This window comes from Atractosteus spatula, chromosome 3 (assembly GCF_055471065.1).
Source record: "Atractosteus spatula isolate fAtrSpa1 chromosome 3, fAtrSpa1.hap1, whole genome shotgun sequence".
NCBI classification, from domain to species: domain Eukaryota; kingdom Metazoa; phylum Chordata; class Actinopteri; order Semionotiformes; family Lepisosteidae; genus Atractosteus; species Atractosteus spatula.
This window is the reverse complement of record NC_142708.1, coordinates 76,503,495-76,520,909: the sequence shown is the minus strand read 5'-3', so window position 1 is coordinate 76,520,909 and position 17,415 is coordinate 76,503,495. Positions and strand designations below refer to the sequence as shown.

Below are 17,415 nucleotides of genomic sequence, written 5' to 3'. Positions count from 1 at the left end.
AAAACCACCCCAGAGAGACTGAGCTTTTTTTCACATTTGCGTGATCTGGAAGGGTGTGTCTACTGGAGATGTATTGATCAGTCCAACAACACTCAGACTGGTCCTTTTATCCTGCATTGATGTGACATTATGATCTTTCAGCTCAATCCAGTAAACAGCTAATTATTAGCACATACTGGCACTGTGTGCACTGATTAATCTAAAGATTAATGTCCTACCAGATTGGCAAAATTTCATTCATCTGAAGAATTTAATTGGCCTTAGTTCTGGAAGGAAATCTCTTATACAATTTGTTGGGCTTTGTGTGGAAAGAAGCTGTCCTAGAAACTTGAGATGCACTTTAAAGATGGCTAAAATATTTTTTAACATGCTAGCCTGATGATTGTATCTTGGGAAGGAGCATGTCAACTGCTAGATCAGATTTTTTACAGCACCAGCCCTTACTGTCAAGAAAGCATTTACTGGCATTCTGAACTCCCATTACTCCCATCTTCGAATTTTGTGTCATTTTTTTCTTTGTTCATTTCATTCATTTCTTTGTTCTTTGAGTTTTTATAAATAGAAAACAGGTCAGAAAACTATTCTGATTTACCTTCACTATTTAACACACAAGTTAAAAATAGGCTGCTGCTATCGGCATAGAATGCTACAGAAAATGTCTCAATAAACTGATGAAGACAGATTATCATTACACACTTTTCTCGGTGTTGACTGGTGCTTAACCAATGAATGGGATTAATGGGGTTAATCAGTCAATCGGAGCTGTAAAAACTGTTGGCAGGAATGGAGAGTTAATTAGACAGCTGCACGGTGACATTTACAAAGAAAAATGTTATTCATCAATCATCATAGAGAAGGAGGAATTAACAATGCCTTTCAGAAATCACCGACTTGAAACTTGTTCTGAGAGAGAGGAGAAACAGGCAGACGACAGGAGAGAGAAGTAGAAAACGTGGCTGTAATGTTGCGTGTGCTGGGAACTCGCGCTCCTTAGCGAAGCAGCAAGCGCCGCTGTGTCCGCTGTTGTCTTTACGGGAACAGTGGGAATGCGTCTCCCTCCTGCGCTCGTCCCGGGACCTGGAGCCGGCAATGAGAGTGTCCCGGTGCTTGTCTCTCGCAGGGAGCCTCGGCCCTGTTCGATATGATCGAGTACTACGAGTCGGCGACGCACCTCAACATCTCCTTCAACAAGCACATTGGCACCCGGGGCTGGCAGGCGGCCGCACACATGATGAGGAAGGTGAGCCAGGAGACAGTGCGTCAGGTCTGACGATTCTCTGTGAAATGCTCCGATTCAACCATACAGTGGTATTCCTCATCCTCCAGCGCTCCAGCGCTGTAATTCCAGCAGTGCCTGGTGAGTGATTTAGGAATCCACTCTTTTGCTGTGACCATAAATCTTCATATGTCCTGGTTCATTATAAGCTGTGGGAAGTGTGAGTGCTCCACAGGCTGTGCTGTGTTCCAGTCGCTCTGGTCACTGGACTGGAGCTGGAAACACCTGGATTTGGGCACAGAATCAGAACTTCAGACCTTTCTGATTACTAGATTGTGCAAATATTGTATTTCCTAGACATAACTGGAAATTGATTTTATTTTTAATGTGGATTTGCTGGTTATTTTTATACGTAAGAGTACTCATGTTGCTGCAACAACTTGCAATCTGAGTTTCAGCCTGAATCACACTTCAAATATAGAGGCCTGTGCAGATCAGACTTCACTCTTCAGATTATCTTTGTTAATCTGATTATTAGTAAAGAGAACTCTTTGTTCTTATAAACAAGCCACAATTCTTCTCTACAACTTCATCTTTACCCTGATTTATTCTCTATGTAAAGGATAATAGTCCCTTTGATGTAAACTTGAAATCCTCAGATCATCAAAGGATTGAATCTGTCACACCTTGTTCTTCTTCCAGTCAAGAAGGATCTTCATGAAAACAGGAGAAACCCAGAAGTGAAAATGCAGACTGGGGATTTGACAATATTTAACTTCTCCTTTTGCAAAACCCAGATTTTAATGTCAACATTTTCACTTTGAAGAAGCTTTAGGGAAAGAGGTCATTCTGCACTTTGTAGTGTTTAATTATTAGAACTGCCATTGAACTGAAACCATGCTTTGTTACAAAAGGAAATCCAAATGAATTTAAAACTCAAATTTGGTGCCAGTTATGAATTATATATCAACTGGTGCCAGTTGTGAATTATATCACAAAGGCAGCCCAGAGCACTGCTTGGTGACAGTGGAAGAAGGATTCACGGACACCAGTGGACATTGAGAGAGCGCATTCAGGACTGAAAACAGGAAACTGCTTCATGAAAAGGCCTGTGGAGGAATAAACCCGCATTGAAGGAGATGCCCTTAATTTCTGTTGCGTTTCATCTGTTGCATTGAGCGCAAATGTGTGTTAAGTTTGGAAACCACATGTGCCAAGAGGTTGAGTGCAGAAACTGTATTGTTCTTCGGTTCTCTGGGCAAATACCTTTTTGCTGTTTCTTGAAGTACGGCAGACTAAGTTGAGTGTGATGGCAGCCCACAGCGTCCTCCCGTTACTGAGGAGGGCGTGCGGTGGAGGCATGTGAAATAGATCAGTTTCACTGATGACATGGTTACGAAGCAGATTTGTAAAGGCAATATGCACGTCCTCTGTACATGGTGTTCCAGAACATCAGGAGAGTTCTGCAACTCTGATCCAGGTGTATCTAGCATAGAACTATTTGGATGTGTGTACAACCGTGCTATTCCATTGAGCATAAAAATGCATCATGTAAATCGGGAAGGTCATCAAGGCTGTGGGTTCTGACTGAAACTGAAAATAAAATATCTTATGTCTGTTCTGTTTGTTTCACGGAGCACTGAAGAGTTGTCATGTTAACTCCCCTTGCACAAGGGCTCAGTTCCTAACGAGTGTCACATGATACAATTATCCAGATTTAGATTGCTGGAATGCAGAAAATACTTTATATGGAGATCTGAGCACACCAGAAATGTGTGTAAAACTGGCCCCCAAACGCTGGAATTGCTCATCATTGCTCCAGGATGCTGGTGTGGAGCTTCAAAGAGTATAAGCAAGGTCACAGCATAAGCAGGACCCCATGTATAAGTGTGAGGAGAGCAGGAGGGTCGACAACCGGCGAGCTGACCTTGCGATTCTCCCTCACATGTCCCTCTTGTCCCTGCCCATCCCAGACGAGCTGCCTGCAGTACCTGAACGCCAGGAACACCCCCCTGCTGGACCACTCTGCTCCCTTCGTGGCACGAGCCCTGCGCATCAGCAGCAGCCTGGCCGTACTGCACCTGGAGAACGCCAGCCTGTCCGGACGCCCGCTCATGCTGCTGGGTGAGTAGCAGGCGCTTGCACTGTGCTGAGTGTACATGGGGACGGTCAGGATGGCCTCAGTCCACTGCTGGGTCTGTGACCCTTCGCTGTGCCAGTTTCAGCCACAAAGCACTCTCTTCAAAACAAAGACTACCTTCTGTGCAACCATACGTTAAATAAAGAAACATGATTGCAATATCTTAAGATATGTACGATAATCTTCAGCATGCAACGTGAAATAGATTTAAATACTTTGGGATTTATTTCCCTGGTATAATTTAGGCAAGAAATGCAGGGCACAATCTTCTGAGCTGTTCAGAACTATTCTCTTCCGAAAATTAGGTCTGAATATGAACTCACCTGTAAGAGTGTGTGTTCAGTGACAGTAAGAGTTTCCCTGATTAATTGCCTTGTTCTGTAAAGGTGGGATATGTAGTAGGACGCCGATCAAGCCAGATTGGTGGAAATTGACTTCTGTTCTCTAAGCAGGTATTGGGGATTTTACAAGGATAGTATCTACTGCTGGGCTTAGACAGACAAAGTGTTTCTTCCCATCTGTCAGCAGTGTTTTCCTTCCCACTTGATCACTTAATAGCTGAATCGAATCAATTATCAGCTTGACTGATGTAGATCCACAGTTTCCAGATCCACAGCCACTTCCCGGCTCCCCGTGAGGCCTGCAGGGCCGAGGCCCTGAGCTGGAGACTGACAGCACTGATATCCTGCCTCTCTCTGAACTGCAGCCACGGCCCTGAAGATGAACATGAACCTGCGGGAGCTGTACCTGGCAGACAACAAGCTGAACGGCCTGCAGGACTCGGCCCAGCTGGGCAATCTGCTCAAGTTCAACTACTACATCCAGATCCTGGACCTGCGTAACAACCACATCATGGACTCGGGTCCGTCTTCTCTCCTTGCAGCGCTGGCCTTCATTCTTTCTCTCCTACATTCCTTGTCTCTTCTCTCTCTATATATCAAGTTAGGGCCTGGTTCTGTTGCTTTGCTGTGTTAAAGCCCCTTTCTGTTTTTCTTCTGTGTTATGTTATGGTCTGGTTCTGTCTCCCTGTCTGCGTTGCCGAGGCCTGTTTCTATTTCCGTCCCTTGTAACATGTGGCTCTGTGATGTGCAGGGCTGTCGTACCTGTGCGAGGGGCTGAAGGAGCAGCGGAAGGGCCTGGTCACCCTGGTGCTCTGGAACAACCAGCTCACCCACAACGGCATGACCTACCTGGCATCTGCGCTGGTGAGGGCGAGCTCGGTGACCCTTCTCGCGCGCTTTTTACTTTGCTCACAGTCAGGTCTGGGGGAGGATCTGCCCAGCTCAGAAAAAAAAGTCCAGATCAGCCTTTTCCCAGCACCAGAATGCTGTAGTTCACTTTGCTGTTTTCTCTCTGGTGGATTGTCAGAGTAAAGCCCCTCAGCAGTATGGCAGGAGCAGCCAGGAAACCATCAGGGCACAGGAGGGCAGTCTGTGATGAGAGCAGACCACTCAGAGCGTGCTGCTCTCTCCAGCGCGGAAGTGGTTTCTTTACTGCTGGGTTAATTGATGCTGCTTAGCACAACTAAGAAGTGAAGTACTACAGTACAGTGTGGTTTGTAAGCTGTTATAAGTGATTATTGTGTTATTGTATTGTTTGTTTAGCATGAGAAGCGGCCTCACACCTTGTTCTTGCTGAGAACTGAGCCGTCTGTCTTTTCACCCTCATCCTGCCCTCGTTTTGTCAGCTGCTGAGCAAACCACACATCCCTCCTTCCAGCAGCTGGTTCTTTTGTTTCTGCACCTGAGCGGTGAAAGACCAGGCTGCTTTCTCAGCTGCAAGGCTGCATCTGTGCTGCATGTCTCATCCTCTTTCTGTTCCCAGCCCTACACTCAGACCCTGGAGACGCTCAACCTGGGGCACAACTCTGTGGGGAACGAAGGGGTTCACAAGCTGAAAGACGGGCTGATCGCGAACCGCTCTGTCCTGCGGCTCGGACTGGCCAATACCAAGCTCTCCTGCGAAGGTAGGGCAGATCCTGCCACGCCCGTCACAGTCGCGGATTGCAGATCGCAGGACCACATCCTAGAGGCTGTCCCACCATGAGAAGGAGAGGGGATTGGGCTGCAAATTTCTCAAAACATTGTGGGACACGCCCTTGTCCTGTTCAGGCTGGACTTGGTGCTTGGTGGGGCTCCTGTGATTTAAGCCAGTGCGTACAGTTGCTTGTAAGGAGATAAAAATGAGCTCTGGTGTGGTTAGCTGTGCTGTCATCTCAGTCTCTGCTGAGCTCAAGGATGAACCCTGTTGAAATCATTTTCCTGCCATGGTCTGCCCCCTGTGTCAACCCACCTGTCTCTGCCCTCCCAGGTGCTGTGGCCGTGGCGGAGTTCATCGCGGAGAGCCCCCGCCTGCTGCGCCTAGACCTCCGGGAGAACGAGATCAAGACGGGCGGCCTGATGGCCCTCTCGCTGGCGCTGAAGGTCAACACCTCGCTGCTGAGGCTGGACCTGGACCGGGAGCCCAAGAGAGAGACCGTGAGTCCCTTGGGCCTGTCGGGTCATGGGCGTGTCGGCCCTTTCTGTCCTGCTGGCGTTGTCCTGTCGGCAAGAATTCACATGGTCAAAGTGTTCTGGTGTGTCTGCAGCCACAACACACAGGCACATGTAGGGCCTGATGCAGACACTCGTGCACAAGACTGATGTTCTAGACTGTGGTAGAATGAAACAATGTGACTTTTTGGGGCTTCTCGTTTTGATATACTGTTAACCTAACAACTCACAAAGTTCACAATAAGAAAAAAATAATTTGAGAGAGAAATCGCCTTAAAATCATTGTGCTGTTTTTCATTCAAAGAAAGAAAGGCATTGCTTGTAAAGTGTGGTGAAGCCTCTGTTCTCATGTTTTCATGTCTCCTCTGCTGCAGGTGAAGAGCTTCATCGAAACCCAGAAGGCTTTGCTGGCGGAGATCCAGAACGGCTGCAAGCGCAACTTCATCCTGGCCAAAGAGAAGGAGGAGACGGAACAGAAGATGCGCCAGTCGGCCTCCATGCCCGAGATCACGCCTGAAGAAGAGGAGGAGGCAGCCATAGCCGCGGGAGAGGAGGAGGAGAATGAAGGAGAGCGGAAAGGAGAGGATGGCAATGCTAATGAAGGAGGCGGGAAAGAAGCTGAGGAAGGAGAGGAAAGTCCAGCAGGAGCTGTGACAAATAGCACCCCTGTGGTCCAAGAGTCGGACTCGGACACAGATGACGATGACGATGATGATGATGGTGAAGAGATTATAAGACCAGCACAGGCGGAGGAACAAGCCCCAGAAGTGCCTCCTGCCCTAACCGGACCCCAGCTCTTGGCCACCGAGCCCGACAGCGGGACCAGCTCCCCTGCACCCAGCCCGCCAGCCCAGGGACCGGCAGGGGTCACTGTCACTGAATCTCCCTCCCCCCGCCCCCCCTCTTCCCCTGCCAATGAGAGGTGCATTTCTGTGTCCAGCCCAGGACGTGGCCACAAAATCTTTGTGGTGACCCGAGTGGAGAGCCCTCTGGAGCAACAGCAGCAGCAGCCCCCCCCGGCCCCCCTGCCCACGCCTGTCGCCAGCCCCCCCCTGCAGAACCCTGTGCCTGAGGCTGGCCAGCCCCCCGCTGCCCCCGACAGAGACAAAAGTGCCGCCGCGGCCACCCTGCCCAACGGGCTGAAGCCAGAGTTCGCCCTCATCCTGCCTGACTCCAGAGAAGTGCCAGCCCCCAAGGCAGCGAGTTACCCTGCACAGCGCGGTGAGTCTCTCCTCCCCGGTCAGACAAACGAGCTTCAGGAGCGAGAGGCCTGGATATGGGATTCCGCACTCAGACAGTGGAAGGTCTGGGTCTGACTCGTTGGACCTGCACAGTGTGATTCCACTGCGGGGTGTGGTTTCACTATGAGGAGTGATTAGGAAAGTCTGTGCATTGATTTCCCTGTGTTTCATTTGTTAAGATTATTGTGAAGATTATTCCTTTTGTGCAGTACAGTGAAGTGAAAATAAGATTTGATTTACTCAGTGTGGCTTGTATAAAGAATTCCTTTCCTCCTTCTGGCCGATTTCTTCAACATCTTCCCAACAAAGTGCAGATTAACCAGTACGACCCAGTTGTTCTTCCTTCCTCAGGAGCATGACTGACTTCTCAGTCAGAGTCATTACAATCCCAGTCAGTAGTTTCTTCCTGCAGATCTCTTCTGCACTGGCCTCCAGTGTCTAAGGCAGCCAGCGGGATGTTGAGGGTTAAGCTCAGTCATTTTTTTCTGTGCGCAACACAATCAATTGCCTGAGGCATAGTACCTATCAGGTCGGACCGGGTACCTGGAAACGTCTGGCAGAGATGACGGTGGCAGTGTTCTGTTCTGTTCTGTTGACGGTGGCAGATGCCCAGTCATGACTGCAGCTAAGCAAGTGTCCGTTTCTTCCCTTGACCACAGAGCTGAACTGCGAGCAGGACCTGGAGGAGCTGCTACGTGAGGCAAGCCTGGAGACTGCGAGAGGAGCGCCGTGAGACACTGTGCAGGTAACGACGCCATGTTCGTTCTCACCCACATGGGTTTCTGGGCGCAGGCCTTTACAGTTGTTTTATTGTAGACCTACCAGTGAAGCAGGAGGTAGGCTCCAGCCTGTGTTGGTGCAGCGCATTGCTTTAAATCAAACTTCAGTTCATTTTCACCATGCTCTGACTTTTTGCTACAGATGTATGTGACTGATAAATAATGGTGATTCCTCCTCACCTATACCCCCTATACTTCCTCAGGGTAATACTGTATATTAAATACTTACTAGTTGGAGGCTAATGTAAATCCTTGTTTCTGATTTCCTAGTATTGTAGTACAGTAAATTCACTTAGTACTTAATTGTGTTTGTAACTGACATCAAGTATGTGTGCCACATATATGAAATTACAGATTTACCACCCAGACCCTTGCCATATTAAAACAGGTTTGTCAGGTAACAAATGCAAAAAGGAACACCAGGCATGAAACTGAGCAGACACAAACAGTGTCCGGGCAGCAAACTGGCCTTGTGCATCAAGCAGGTGGCCTGATACAGAAGCTTGTGCAGAAGGCTGATGTTTATCCCACTGTTAAAGATGGGCTGCAAGAACACAAAACAGTCACTGTGATTTAGCTCTATTGTTTAATTGGCATTGAAATTCTGTATCTGATCCCCTGTGGTCCAAACCATCCAGTTTGGATAGAGGTAGGCAGCTGTGAAAAGCCTGTAATGAAATAGGCATTTCTTTGTTCCTGTAATATTAATCCATAATTATTCAAGTGATCAGTATTCAGTGGGCACTTAGTTAAAGTCATATCTAGTAATAGAGGACCACTTAAACAAGATCCAGTTAAGTAGCCTAGATCTAATTTTCACTTTAGTACATGGAAGTGAATTTAAGAGAGAACTCGGAACAGGAGACACTACTTTACACAAAGCTGCTTAGCCATGTTGTTGATACCAGTATTCTGGCTTCTTTCAATAAACAGCTGGATGAGCTAATAATCCTCTGAATAATTAGCTACAACTGCCAAACAGGCTAGATAGGCTGAATAGCTTCCTCTGTCTTGGAATCGTTCTTGTGTTTGTGTTTGTAAGTGGATTGGAGTTTTAAAGCAGCAGCCTGTTTCTCTGTTCTTACGCTGTGTTTGGATTTCACCGCCTCCCAACAGGGCTGCTTCAGTTCCCGGGATGCAGGATGCTCTGGTCTCTTCGGAACTCGCCCACTCGGCTTTTAGCTTCTTTTCCGTTCACCTCCGCCCACCCATGAGAACTGAAATGCTAATGTTGCCTCCCTGTCACTTCGAGAAACAAAGGAACTATTGCAGTAGAAAATTATGGATGAAAAACACACGCAACAGGACCTTCAGCCGATGTCTGACAACAGAGGCCGAAACAGTCGCACCGTATCTTCTGTCACTACATTCCATCTTCCTTGCAAAGCCCGAGGGAAGATCGCTGAGCTGGATTCCCTGGCGTCTGGAGGCGCGCGCTGTTCTTACAGGCCGTGAACCAAAGAAACAGGACCCTCGCAAGGACACACGCTGCCTTGTTCCTGTCTGCTTCCTGACGGGGAAAAGAAAGACAGCATCTTGTGCCACCCTCTACCCCACCTCCACTGCGACCTGACGAGCTCGCTCACACTCTGGTGTTGCGCAGTGCTCCGCATTCACGCCACAAACACACGTCAGAGAGCCTGCTTGGCCTGGATATCTCTGCTGGGTACTGTGGAGCTGTTGTGTATTTACTAGGAGCTGGTGAGGGAGGATATGGGGATGTAATTTTGTCTGTCATGCCATCTGTTCTGTTTTTTCCCAAATGAAGTCTGGCAGATCTGTCCCCCCTTCCTGTGTCTTTTTCCCGGTAATCATCACTGTGCAGCCAAGGTGGGAGACAAACTTCCAGATCCCTTCTTTCCACAGCAATATCTGGACGTGGCAGGGATTTAAAAAAAAAATGGCTTTTTTTCCTCCTACCCCGTGCTATTTTCTTTGTCCCCCTTAGAAAGGTCTGACAAAGCAAAGCGAACGTGCCGGGCGTGGAAAGAGGACGGCAGGTCTCCCGGTGGCTCCGTGCCACAGCGGGCCCGTACCCGTCTCCAGCTCTCGCAGTCTTCCGTCTTCAGCCATGTGCATGTGGTAGAGCTCTCACATGGAAAGACAGACAACTGCCTTCAAACTGACTTTGACCTTCTTTTTTGCTGCTTTGAGAGATCAGTTATAATCTTATTTATTTTAGCTTTATGAGCCTTTTTTGTGTGTGATATTTCTTTTTTTTTAATCTTTTGGGTTCTTTTTAATTTTCTCCTGAGGTGTATATTATTTCTGATGCAAATAAGAGTTTATTAATCATTTTTTTGCTGGGTGGGGGGTTATGGGCAGGTGCAGTTTTCAAGAGTGTGTTGAGTTTTTGTTTCTGCTGTCTGTTAGAGCAGCCTGGGGCTTGCCCCCCTCAGCGCTGGAGATTGTGTCCCCCACAGTGCAAACACTACATGAGTTCAGGTCACAGCCACGCGCCCTGGGCTGGCTGGGGACTGGTGAATGAGCACAGGCGCCCCCTTGTCTTCCTGGTAACCAGCTGGCTATCGGCTCTGTGCGCCGCCCTCGCTGCCTGTCAGGTGCACTGAGCAGGCAGGCAGGGAGACTACTTTAGGGTCCTTTTGTTTCGCATATTCCCTCAGCTTCCTCGGAGATCCTGCCACACTGCCCATGGCAAAGCGTCACGCCAGAAACGAGTCACACGTCTCTGAAGTGTTAATGGCGCCCAGCAGAGACTGTCCGAGTTGTCTGCTGCAAGGCTCAGTGGCTTGGGATTCACCACTGCTGTGTGGGCTGAGACCGGGGCTCGTGTCACAGCCCCTTTGCTTTCCTCTCTGTCCCTCTGACGAGGCTGTGAAAGGTTGGTCCCATTTCTCCGAGAGGACAGAGAACAGAAGCTTTTTACTGGAGCTGATACTGTAACTCCTTGCCGTTCCTGTATAAGAGTGTCATGCTAGCAGGGTTGGTCTAGGCGCTTTCATCAGTGTGTCATTTGCGCCACCAAAAATGTGCCCACCTGGATGTGTTGTGGGGTTTGTCTGTAGTTTTTATCTTCCTGCAGATACAAGGTTTGAGTCACATGGCAGGGCAGTGGATGACGAGTCCCACACTGAGCTGTGTGAGTCCTGGCTGGCCATGGCTGAGTCCCTCACAAGAGAATATCACCCCATTCATTACTTCTGTAAACTTGTAATTATTCTTACAGTGATTCATCGCGGATGTTTAGAGAATGCATCTAATATTGCCTTCTCTTGCTGAGGTGGGAGAGGGGTAGTATTCCTGTTAATGTTCCAATGAGCAGAAGGCGTTTAGAATCTTATCTAAAAGTAATCGTAAAAATCAAAAGAGTGTGAGTTTCAGTTAAAAAATTAAGTTGGTTTGTTGGGGAAAGTCAGACCTGTGTGTTAAATCTCAGGATTTAACACCGTTTACACTGCAGTGTTTTTTCTTAACCCAATGCTACAATAAGTGGATTAGTGCTTGCTTGTAGATCTGATCAAAACTATGCAATTGTGTTTTTATTTTGGTAGATGCCTTACCATGGCATCTACGGAGATCCAGATGTGAGGTCCTTTATGCATTAATGAGACGTTGCTTTACCCCAGAGAAACACAGTGATCGGTCAGAACTCCAGCTTACACATAAGGCCCGTAGAGGTTCACTCTGACCTGTGGCCTGGTCCTCTTTCTGCCATTGGCACCAGGGGCGAGGGTCGTCTGTGGATCGGGGGCACCATCACACAGCCCAGGACAGCGGCTGGACGCTATAGTAACTCCACAAGTTTGTAGTGTTCAAAAAATACTTCATGCATAGCTCGGAGAGGGAAATAGAAACGCATAAGAACTGTTCAGCCACAGATAGCTGACAAAACCTTGATTGTTCCAGAATTTTTGTTTTGTTCCAGACAATTTCTGGTAGTGTTACTGCCAAGCAGTTTTTATTTGGACATGTCTTCAAGTGCAATAAAGACATCTTGTCTATTCACCTGAACAAAAAGGAACTAAGAACTAGGTATGTAAGTGTGCAATAACTGAAAGGGGAATTTTCTGCCATTTTTTCACAAGGACAACGGGCTAAACACACCACCTCTTGCAGAATGTTGACTCTGGCATTGATGAAACTTGGCATTCAGTCCTGTCTGGCCAAGCAGAATGTGAGCAGACATTCACTACTCACCACTTTGTGCAGATAAAGGTGTTTAAATAAACTTTGGACATGTTGATCCAGGAATGGGGAGTAAATGTCTTCATTTTAATCCAGCTGATTATGCGCAGGTTGTAGTGTGAGGATTAGAGTATTTCTTTGCACCTGTCCTGTCCAACGGGCAGTGACAAGGAATTGGTTAGGAATGTTTCTGTGGAGGGAACGTTGGGCCGGTCTTGGAAATAGAAGGAGGAGTTGTGGGTAATCCAGAAAGAACAGGGGGTCTTGCATTCGGTCTCCAGGGTGGAGATCTAAACGTTTGGCGGAATTCTCGTTCGTTTTCCTCACTTTCTGTCTCGGCTAAATAGAATGCTTGACATTCTTGTCAGAAGAGGCGCCAGTGAATATGCAGTGAATAAGGACAAGAAAGAGTTTGGCCTGGGATTGGAGGACATTGTCTAGGATTTCAGGAAGAGAGAGATGGGATTGAGTTTCAGTGACAATCAGATTTCTGATTTCCTGTGAGCAGATGTGTCTTTTAATGTGAAGACTCTCCTCTGAGCCTCTTGCTAGTTTTTAGATCATTGAGTGGATCTGCTGACATGCTGCTGGACGTAGTCTGCAAGAAGAGAAAACCAATGTATATTTTTTTGGGGGGGAAGAGAGTTTGAAGATGAATAGCTTTACCTGATTCATGCACCAACTTTTCCTCCTACTGGTGGTTGGAGAAGACTTAGATTTTATAATGGTGGTGCCTTTCTTGGTGGCGAGGTGGAAAGCAGGAATGCCCTGGGTGATGGTCCGGTTGTCCTCCTTTCTCAACCTTGAAACGTCATAACGGAGAAGGCAGTCCTGTCTTAACTACAGATCAGACATCTTTTATTCAAATATTTTTACCTTTGCTTCAGAGGTCTGTGCTTTGTTTCTGGTGAGCTATTGCTGTTTTCTGTCAGTGAAGCCCCTTTGCCTGTGGAACCCAGTATGTGTTGAGGGTTGTGACATCGGGGCCGTCTGCAGTAGCACCAGCTACTGTCTCCCCATCCCACTCGGGAATCCCGGGCAGAACACTAACTCCCGATGGTGGTACCTGAGGGAATGAGGCTTGTGTAGATGTGCTAGGACAGTGCTCTTATTAATAAGGAAGGTAGGGAGAGAGGGTGACAATGCGAAAGAGAGTGCAAATTTGGGTCGCTGGTTCGACTTCAGGAAATGAAAAGCTGGTTTTCCCTGGGAAATTAGAGCTGGAAAATACAAGATTTTTTTAGTTTGCCTTTTGGAATGCCTGATTGAATTGTGCAAGCACACAAAACCTTAAAATCTGTCATTAGCTCTTAAAAAGTGAGAAGTGACAAAATGTGAGAATCGTGGCCTGGTTGCATGTAAACCCCTAAAGTATTAAATGCAGAGGTAGGGCCCCTTAAGTAAGGTTTTGACAGTGTTTTCAGTTCTGCAACTTCCTTTAAGAAAATTTAAGGGGAAAACTAAGGAGAAATTTAACTTCAGGTGCTTCATGCAAAGGGCAGTGAGTCCTGGGCTGTAGAAGACAGAAGAATCGTGCACAGCTGCAAGATCTGCGTAAACCCAGACAGCAGTTGTAGGAATACTGAGCATTCAAGCAAAATGAATGCAATTCATTGATGCAGAACATCGCTAATATTAAATTGTTGAGCTAATTTTAGAAGTGTTAGTCATTTAAATGCTTTAAGGAATCTTACAAAATCAGTTAAGTAGGTTGCTTAGCTTTATCTTCAAAAACAATGTATGGGGGAATTATTGATTTATTATCATTTGAGTACTTCAGGTCACCTGTTGATTTTGGTTACAAACCGTTTTCCTGTGTTTTTTTTTTTGTGTGGCCACCCAATCAACCACGTTAAGGTGCTGGGAGAATGCGAAGGGTGAGTCACTGCTGTGTAGGCTGGTAATTAGGACTGTTTCTGCAGGAGGTATCCTAGCCGCTCAGACCCAGATGCCCAGTCATTGGGATACCGTTGGTCAGCGCCGAGAGGTACAGCCTTAGCCAACCAGCACCAGGAAGGGAAGGCTCCCATCGCAAGGCCAGTGCCAGGTTTTCTGTCTGCAGGCTCTTCGGTGTATTGGCAGTGACAGGCCTGGATCTCACGGGTGCAAAATGGGAGTTTTACTTCCAGCCTTGTAAGACACCAGGGGTGTGTTTCAACCTCACTGACATTTTACCGCAGTCAAATTTGACATAAAAATGTTGTTTTTCATTGTCACTGTATAATTTTTCTTTCAAGAATGGCTCGTGAACATTACACAGCGGTGTTTGTCACATGCTGATTTTGCCTTGTACAGAGAAGTCTTATTTCTTGACATGTCACCATTCAATGGACATGGCTTATGGGTTTTTTTTTTTCTGGAGGGGGTTGAGATGTACACACTACTTGTAACAGAAACTGAATCCTAATATGGGCTGTAAATGAGGAAGTGAGGATGTTTTTGTGTACACAAATGGATTTTTCAGAAAATGTATTTTGGGGGGTCCTGTAGTCTTGTCTTTCGTTCTGCTGAAGGTCCAGTGTATGGATATGTAATCCGCCTGCTTTCTCAAGTCCTGTTGAGGGGCAGATCGGCCCTCCCTGGTTGCCCCTGCTGTCATGACTGTCCTGTGCTAGTGGCTTTTACCCTCAAGCAGCACACTGCTCTCATCCTCAGTCACCTGGGCCTGTCTGAGAACAAGTCTTGCCCCCACGTCATAGAAATCCTTCAACTCTGCTCTGTGCAGTTTCAGTCTCCTAGTATTTTTGTTCAGCTTTCTAATGCTTTTTCAAAATTAACATTCACTCAGTTACATGGACTGAAAGGTTCAGCCATTTACTATATATTGGGCGATTTCGCATTTACAGAGCTGTAAAACATTAAATGATGATTGGCACTTTTATTCTTGTATTCTTTCGTCAGAGTTCCACCTGTTTTTTTCATTATTGATCCCCAGCAGAAACTCAGCACTCTAATTAAGGAGTCATGTAAGTAATTACGTTAATTGCCTGCTAGTTGTATTGAAGTCTGGAAATGGCAGAAACCAAGGTAGCCCGTATTTGCTTGTTTCTTCATGAGCATGTTCTGTACTGGATTTCACTGGCTTTTTCCAAGGACATTTCTCTGCAGCCATAGAGAAAGTGATGACAGAGCCCAGGCAGTAGGTGTGGCTCCCAGGACACCACATGTGGCTTCAAGCAAATGCTTACGATGCACCTTGAGCCCTCAGTACTGTTTGGGACTTTCCATCACAGATCAAGAAAGAGATGTGTGATAAAAGTACATTGCCACAAAGCTAAAATATGAACAAGCCACAAAGGAAAAAGAGCCCAGGTTAAGAGAAGGCAGTGGGATTACAGATCTGTACAGCTGGCCTCCTAGTGCAATATGTTTATCAGGGAGCTGTGAGGACTGTGAACAGAGGTCGTTGCCACCTTCAGCAAAGCTAATCGCAGATGTCTGTATTACTGTACAACACTATGATCTCTCCTGCTTGTAATTTGTGTGTTTGGGGATTTTATTCCTATTTATTTGGGCTTCTTCTTTTAAAGCATTTTGTTTTTATTTTATTATTGTGCTTTTCCATCCCTAAGCTTTGTTTTGTCCCTGATGCTAAATTCTGTCTGGTATCTGAAAGCAGTACAATAAAGGTATACACGTCTATCAATGAAAGAAATTGCGAAATTGCTCCAGTCAGCCCCAGCCCTACTCCTGTAGCTGTAAGTGTGATAATATACAAACATCTCGCTTCGGGCACACCACTGTGCCACCATTTTCACAGTTGCCAAATTTCCACCCTGCCTGTGTCCACTCTGAAGCAGGGTCAAAGGGACGTCACTGGGGGACGATCAGGTATCCTTGTGATTTTTTTAGAGAAATCATGATCTGAAATACTCCTGATGTTCCAAGCAAATGACAGAATTTGAATTGTTCAGAGTTCTAGCTTTAGAGCAGGTTTTGTAATCTTGCAGTAGTTGTTGACAGAAGTGTAAGAGTCTAACTGTACGGTAGCTTTACTCCGTAGGGAGGAGTGCGAGACGGAGGCCTGGCGAGGGTAGCCGGTGACTCATGGGTGGCCAATAGAGGCCGTCAGGCTGTACGTCTTGTGAGGACTTCCCCACACTGCAGGGCGGAGGCCAGTCTGCACTGACCTGAGCTGGAAACACGGCCTGGTTTGTTGACTTTGGCCAACAGGGGGAGACAAAAGCATTGCTGAGCTCCTCACAACACCTGCCAAGCCTTACACTGAGTAAATGAATGACCTTCTTCCCCATTAGCTGCTGCTGCCGTGAAGCATGAGAAAAGCATGCTTGAGCTGTTTCGTTCACAACCGAAGAGTGAGAATAACCTGTGAGAGCCAAGGTGCTCTGGAAAACTACAGCACGTGGGGACAGGGGCAGATTCAATTAAAATATTTTGATGAAACCGAAATATTTACAGAAAAACACGAGTGGTTGGAAGATTAACGGCATCTTCCCCTCCAGCTTAAGGTGAATTGTGACTGTACACAGGCATGGCCCTCAGAAGAGGCAGAAGAGGTGCTTTTCTGAACTGTTTCTGCCTGGCTGACAAAACAGCAGCACCTGTGTTCCGGTCAGGTGGGGGTGCGATGGGGTGCACGTGCCTGGCTGCAGGGCTGGAGCCCCTGCTGGGTCAGCCAGCTCCGGGAATGTAAATAAAGTCTCCGGTCCCACAGGTGGCCCATTTCAGGTTTTACTGACAGCAGCTGTTTGAGTGAATGGGACTGCTGAAACAGAAAAAGAACTAAACCTCTTTTAACAGATGAATGTGCACGAGTATAGGCACAGTAAGAGAACAAGGGCTGGTCCTCCAGTCCTCTGGTGCTGTGTATTATATACACTCTATCGCACATGTGCAGCGTACACACACTCTCGGGGGCCTGTAGCTCACTGAGCCCTTCGTGGGCGGGAGAGCCTGGGCCTGCTGGCCCCAGTGTACCGGTGCCAGCGAGCCAGCGGCCACGCCCGTCCGCCACCAGACGAGCACGCGGCCCCACAAACTCCAACACGCCCCCTCTGCAGAGAGAACAAAGCAGAAACGTAGCTGAGGGCTGGTGCTGCTGCTGCTGCTGTTGTTTTTGTTCAGATCTATTTTCAAATGTTTTTTTTAATTGAATTTGCCTCTCCGATCCTGCTCGGCTGGTTCTGGGGTAGTAGTGGGCTGCCTGACTGTACAGCCTGCTCTTTCAGTGATGGTGGATGTGTCCTACGCATCTCAGCACTTGGATAACATATAAACCAGATCTGAGAAACAGGTTTAATATATTGCATTCAGTTTGTTAGAAGTGGCTTTTAACTGGCCAGTACCTGCATTGTTATGAACATAGAAAATGAGATTTGAAATTTAAACAAATAAAGTGTTTTACTGCATTTATGGGTTTATTGTATAATCCTGGTTGAAA

General features: G+C 47.1%; 1 protein-coding gene across 1 annotated transcript in view; it reads left to right on the top strand.

The window, feature by feature from the left end:
• Nucleotides 1–15,318, top strand: part of ppp1r37 (protein phosphatase 1, regulatory subunit 37) — a 43,786-nt gene extending 28,468 nt beyond the window's left edge. The window contains exons 5-13 of the mRNA XM_088910342.1: nucleotides 1,121–1,240; nucleotides 3,190–3,340; nucleotides 4,063–4,218; nucleotides 4,449–4,561; nucleotides 5,181–5,322; nucleotides 5,667–5,833; nucleotides 6,223–7,069; nucleotides 7,749–7,834; nucleotides 8,985–15,318. Coding sequence (XP_088766468.1) covers nucleotides 1,121–1,240; nucleotides 3,190–3,340; nucleotides 4,063–4,218; nucleotides 4,449–4,561; nucleotides 5,181–5,322; nucleotides 5,667–5,833; nucleotides 6,223–7,069; nucleotides 7,749–7,822 — 1,770 coding nt within the window. The 3' untranslated portion in view covers nucleotides 7,823–7,834; nucleotides 8,985–15,318. The remainder of the gene's footprint in view (nucleotides 1–1,120; nucleotides 1,241–3,189; nucleotides 3,341–4,062; nucleotides 4,219–4,448; nucleotides 4,562–5,180; nucleotides 5,323–5,666; nucleotides 5,834–6,222; nucleotides 7,070–7,748; nucleotides 7,835–8,984) is intronic.
• Nucleotides 15,319–17,415: the final 2,097 nt, after the last annotated feature.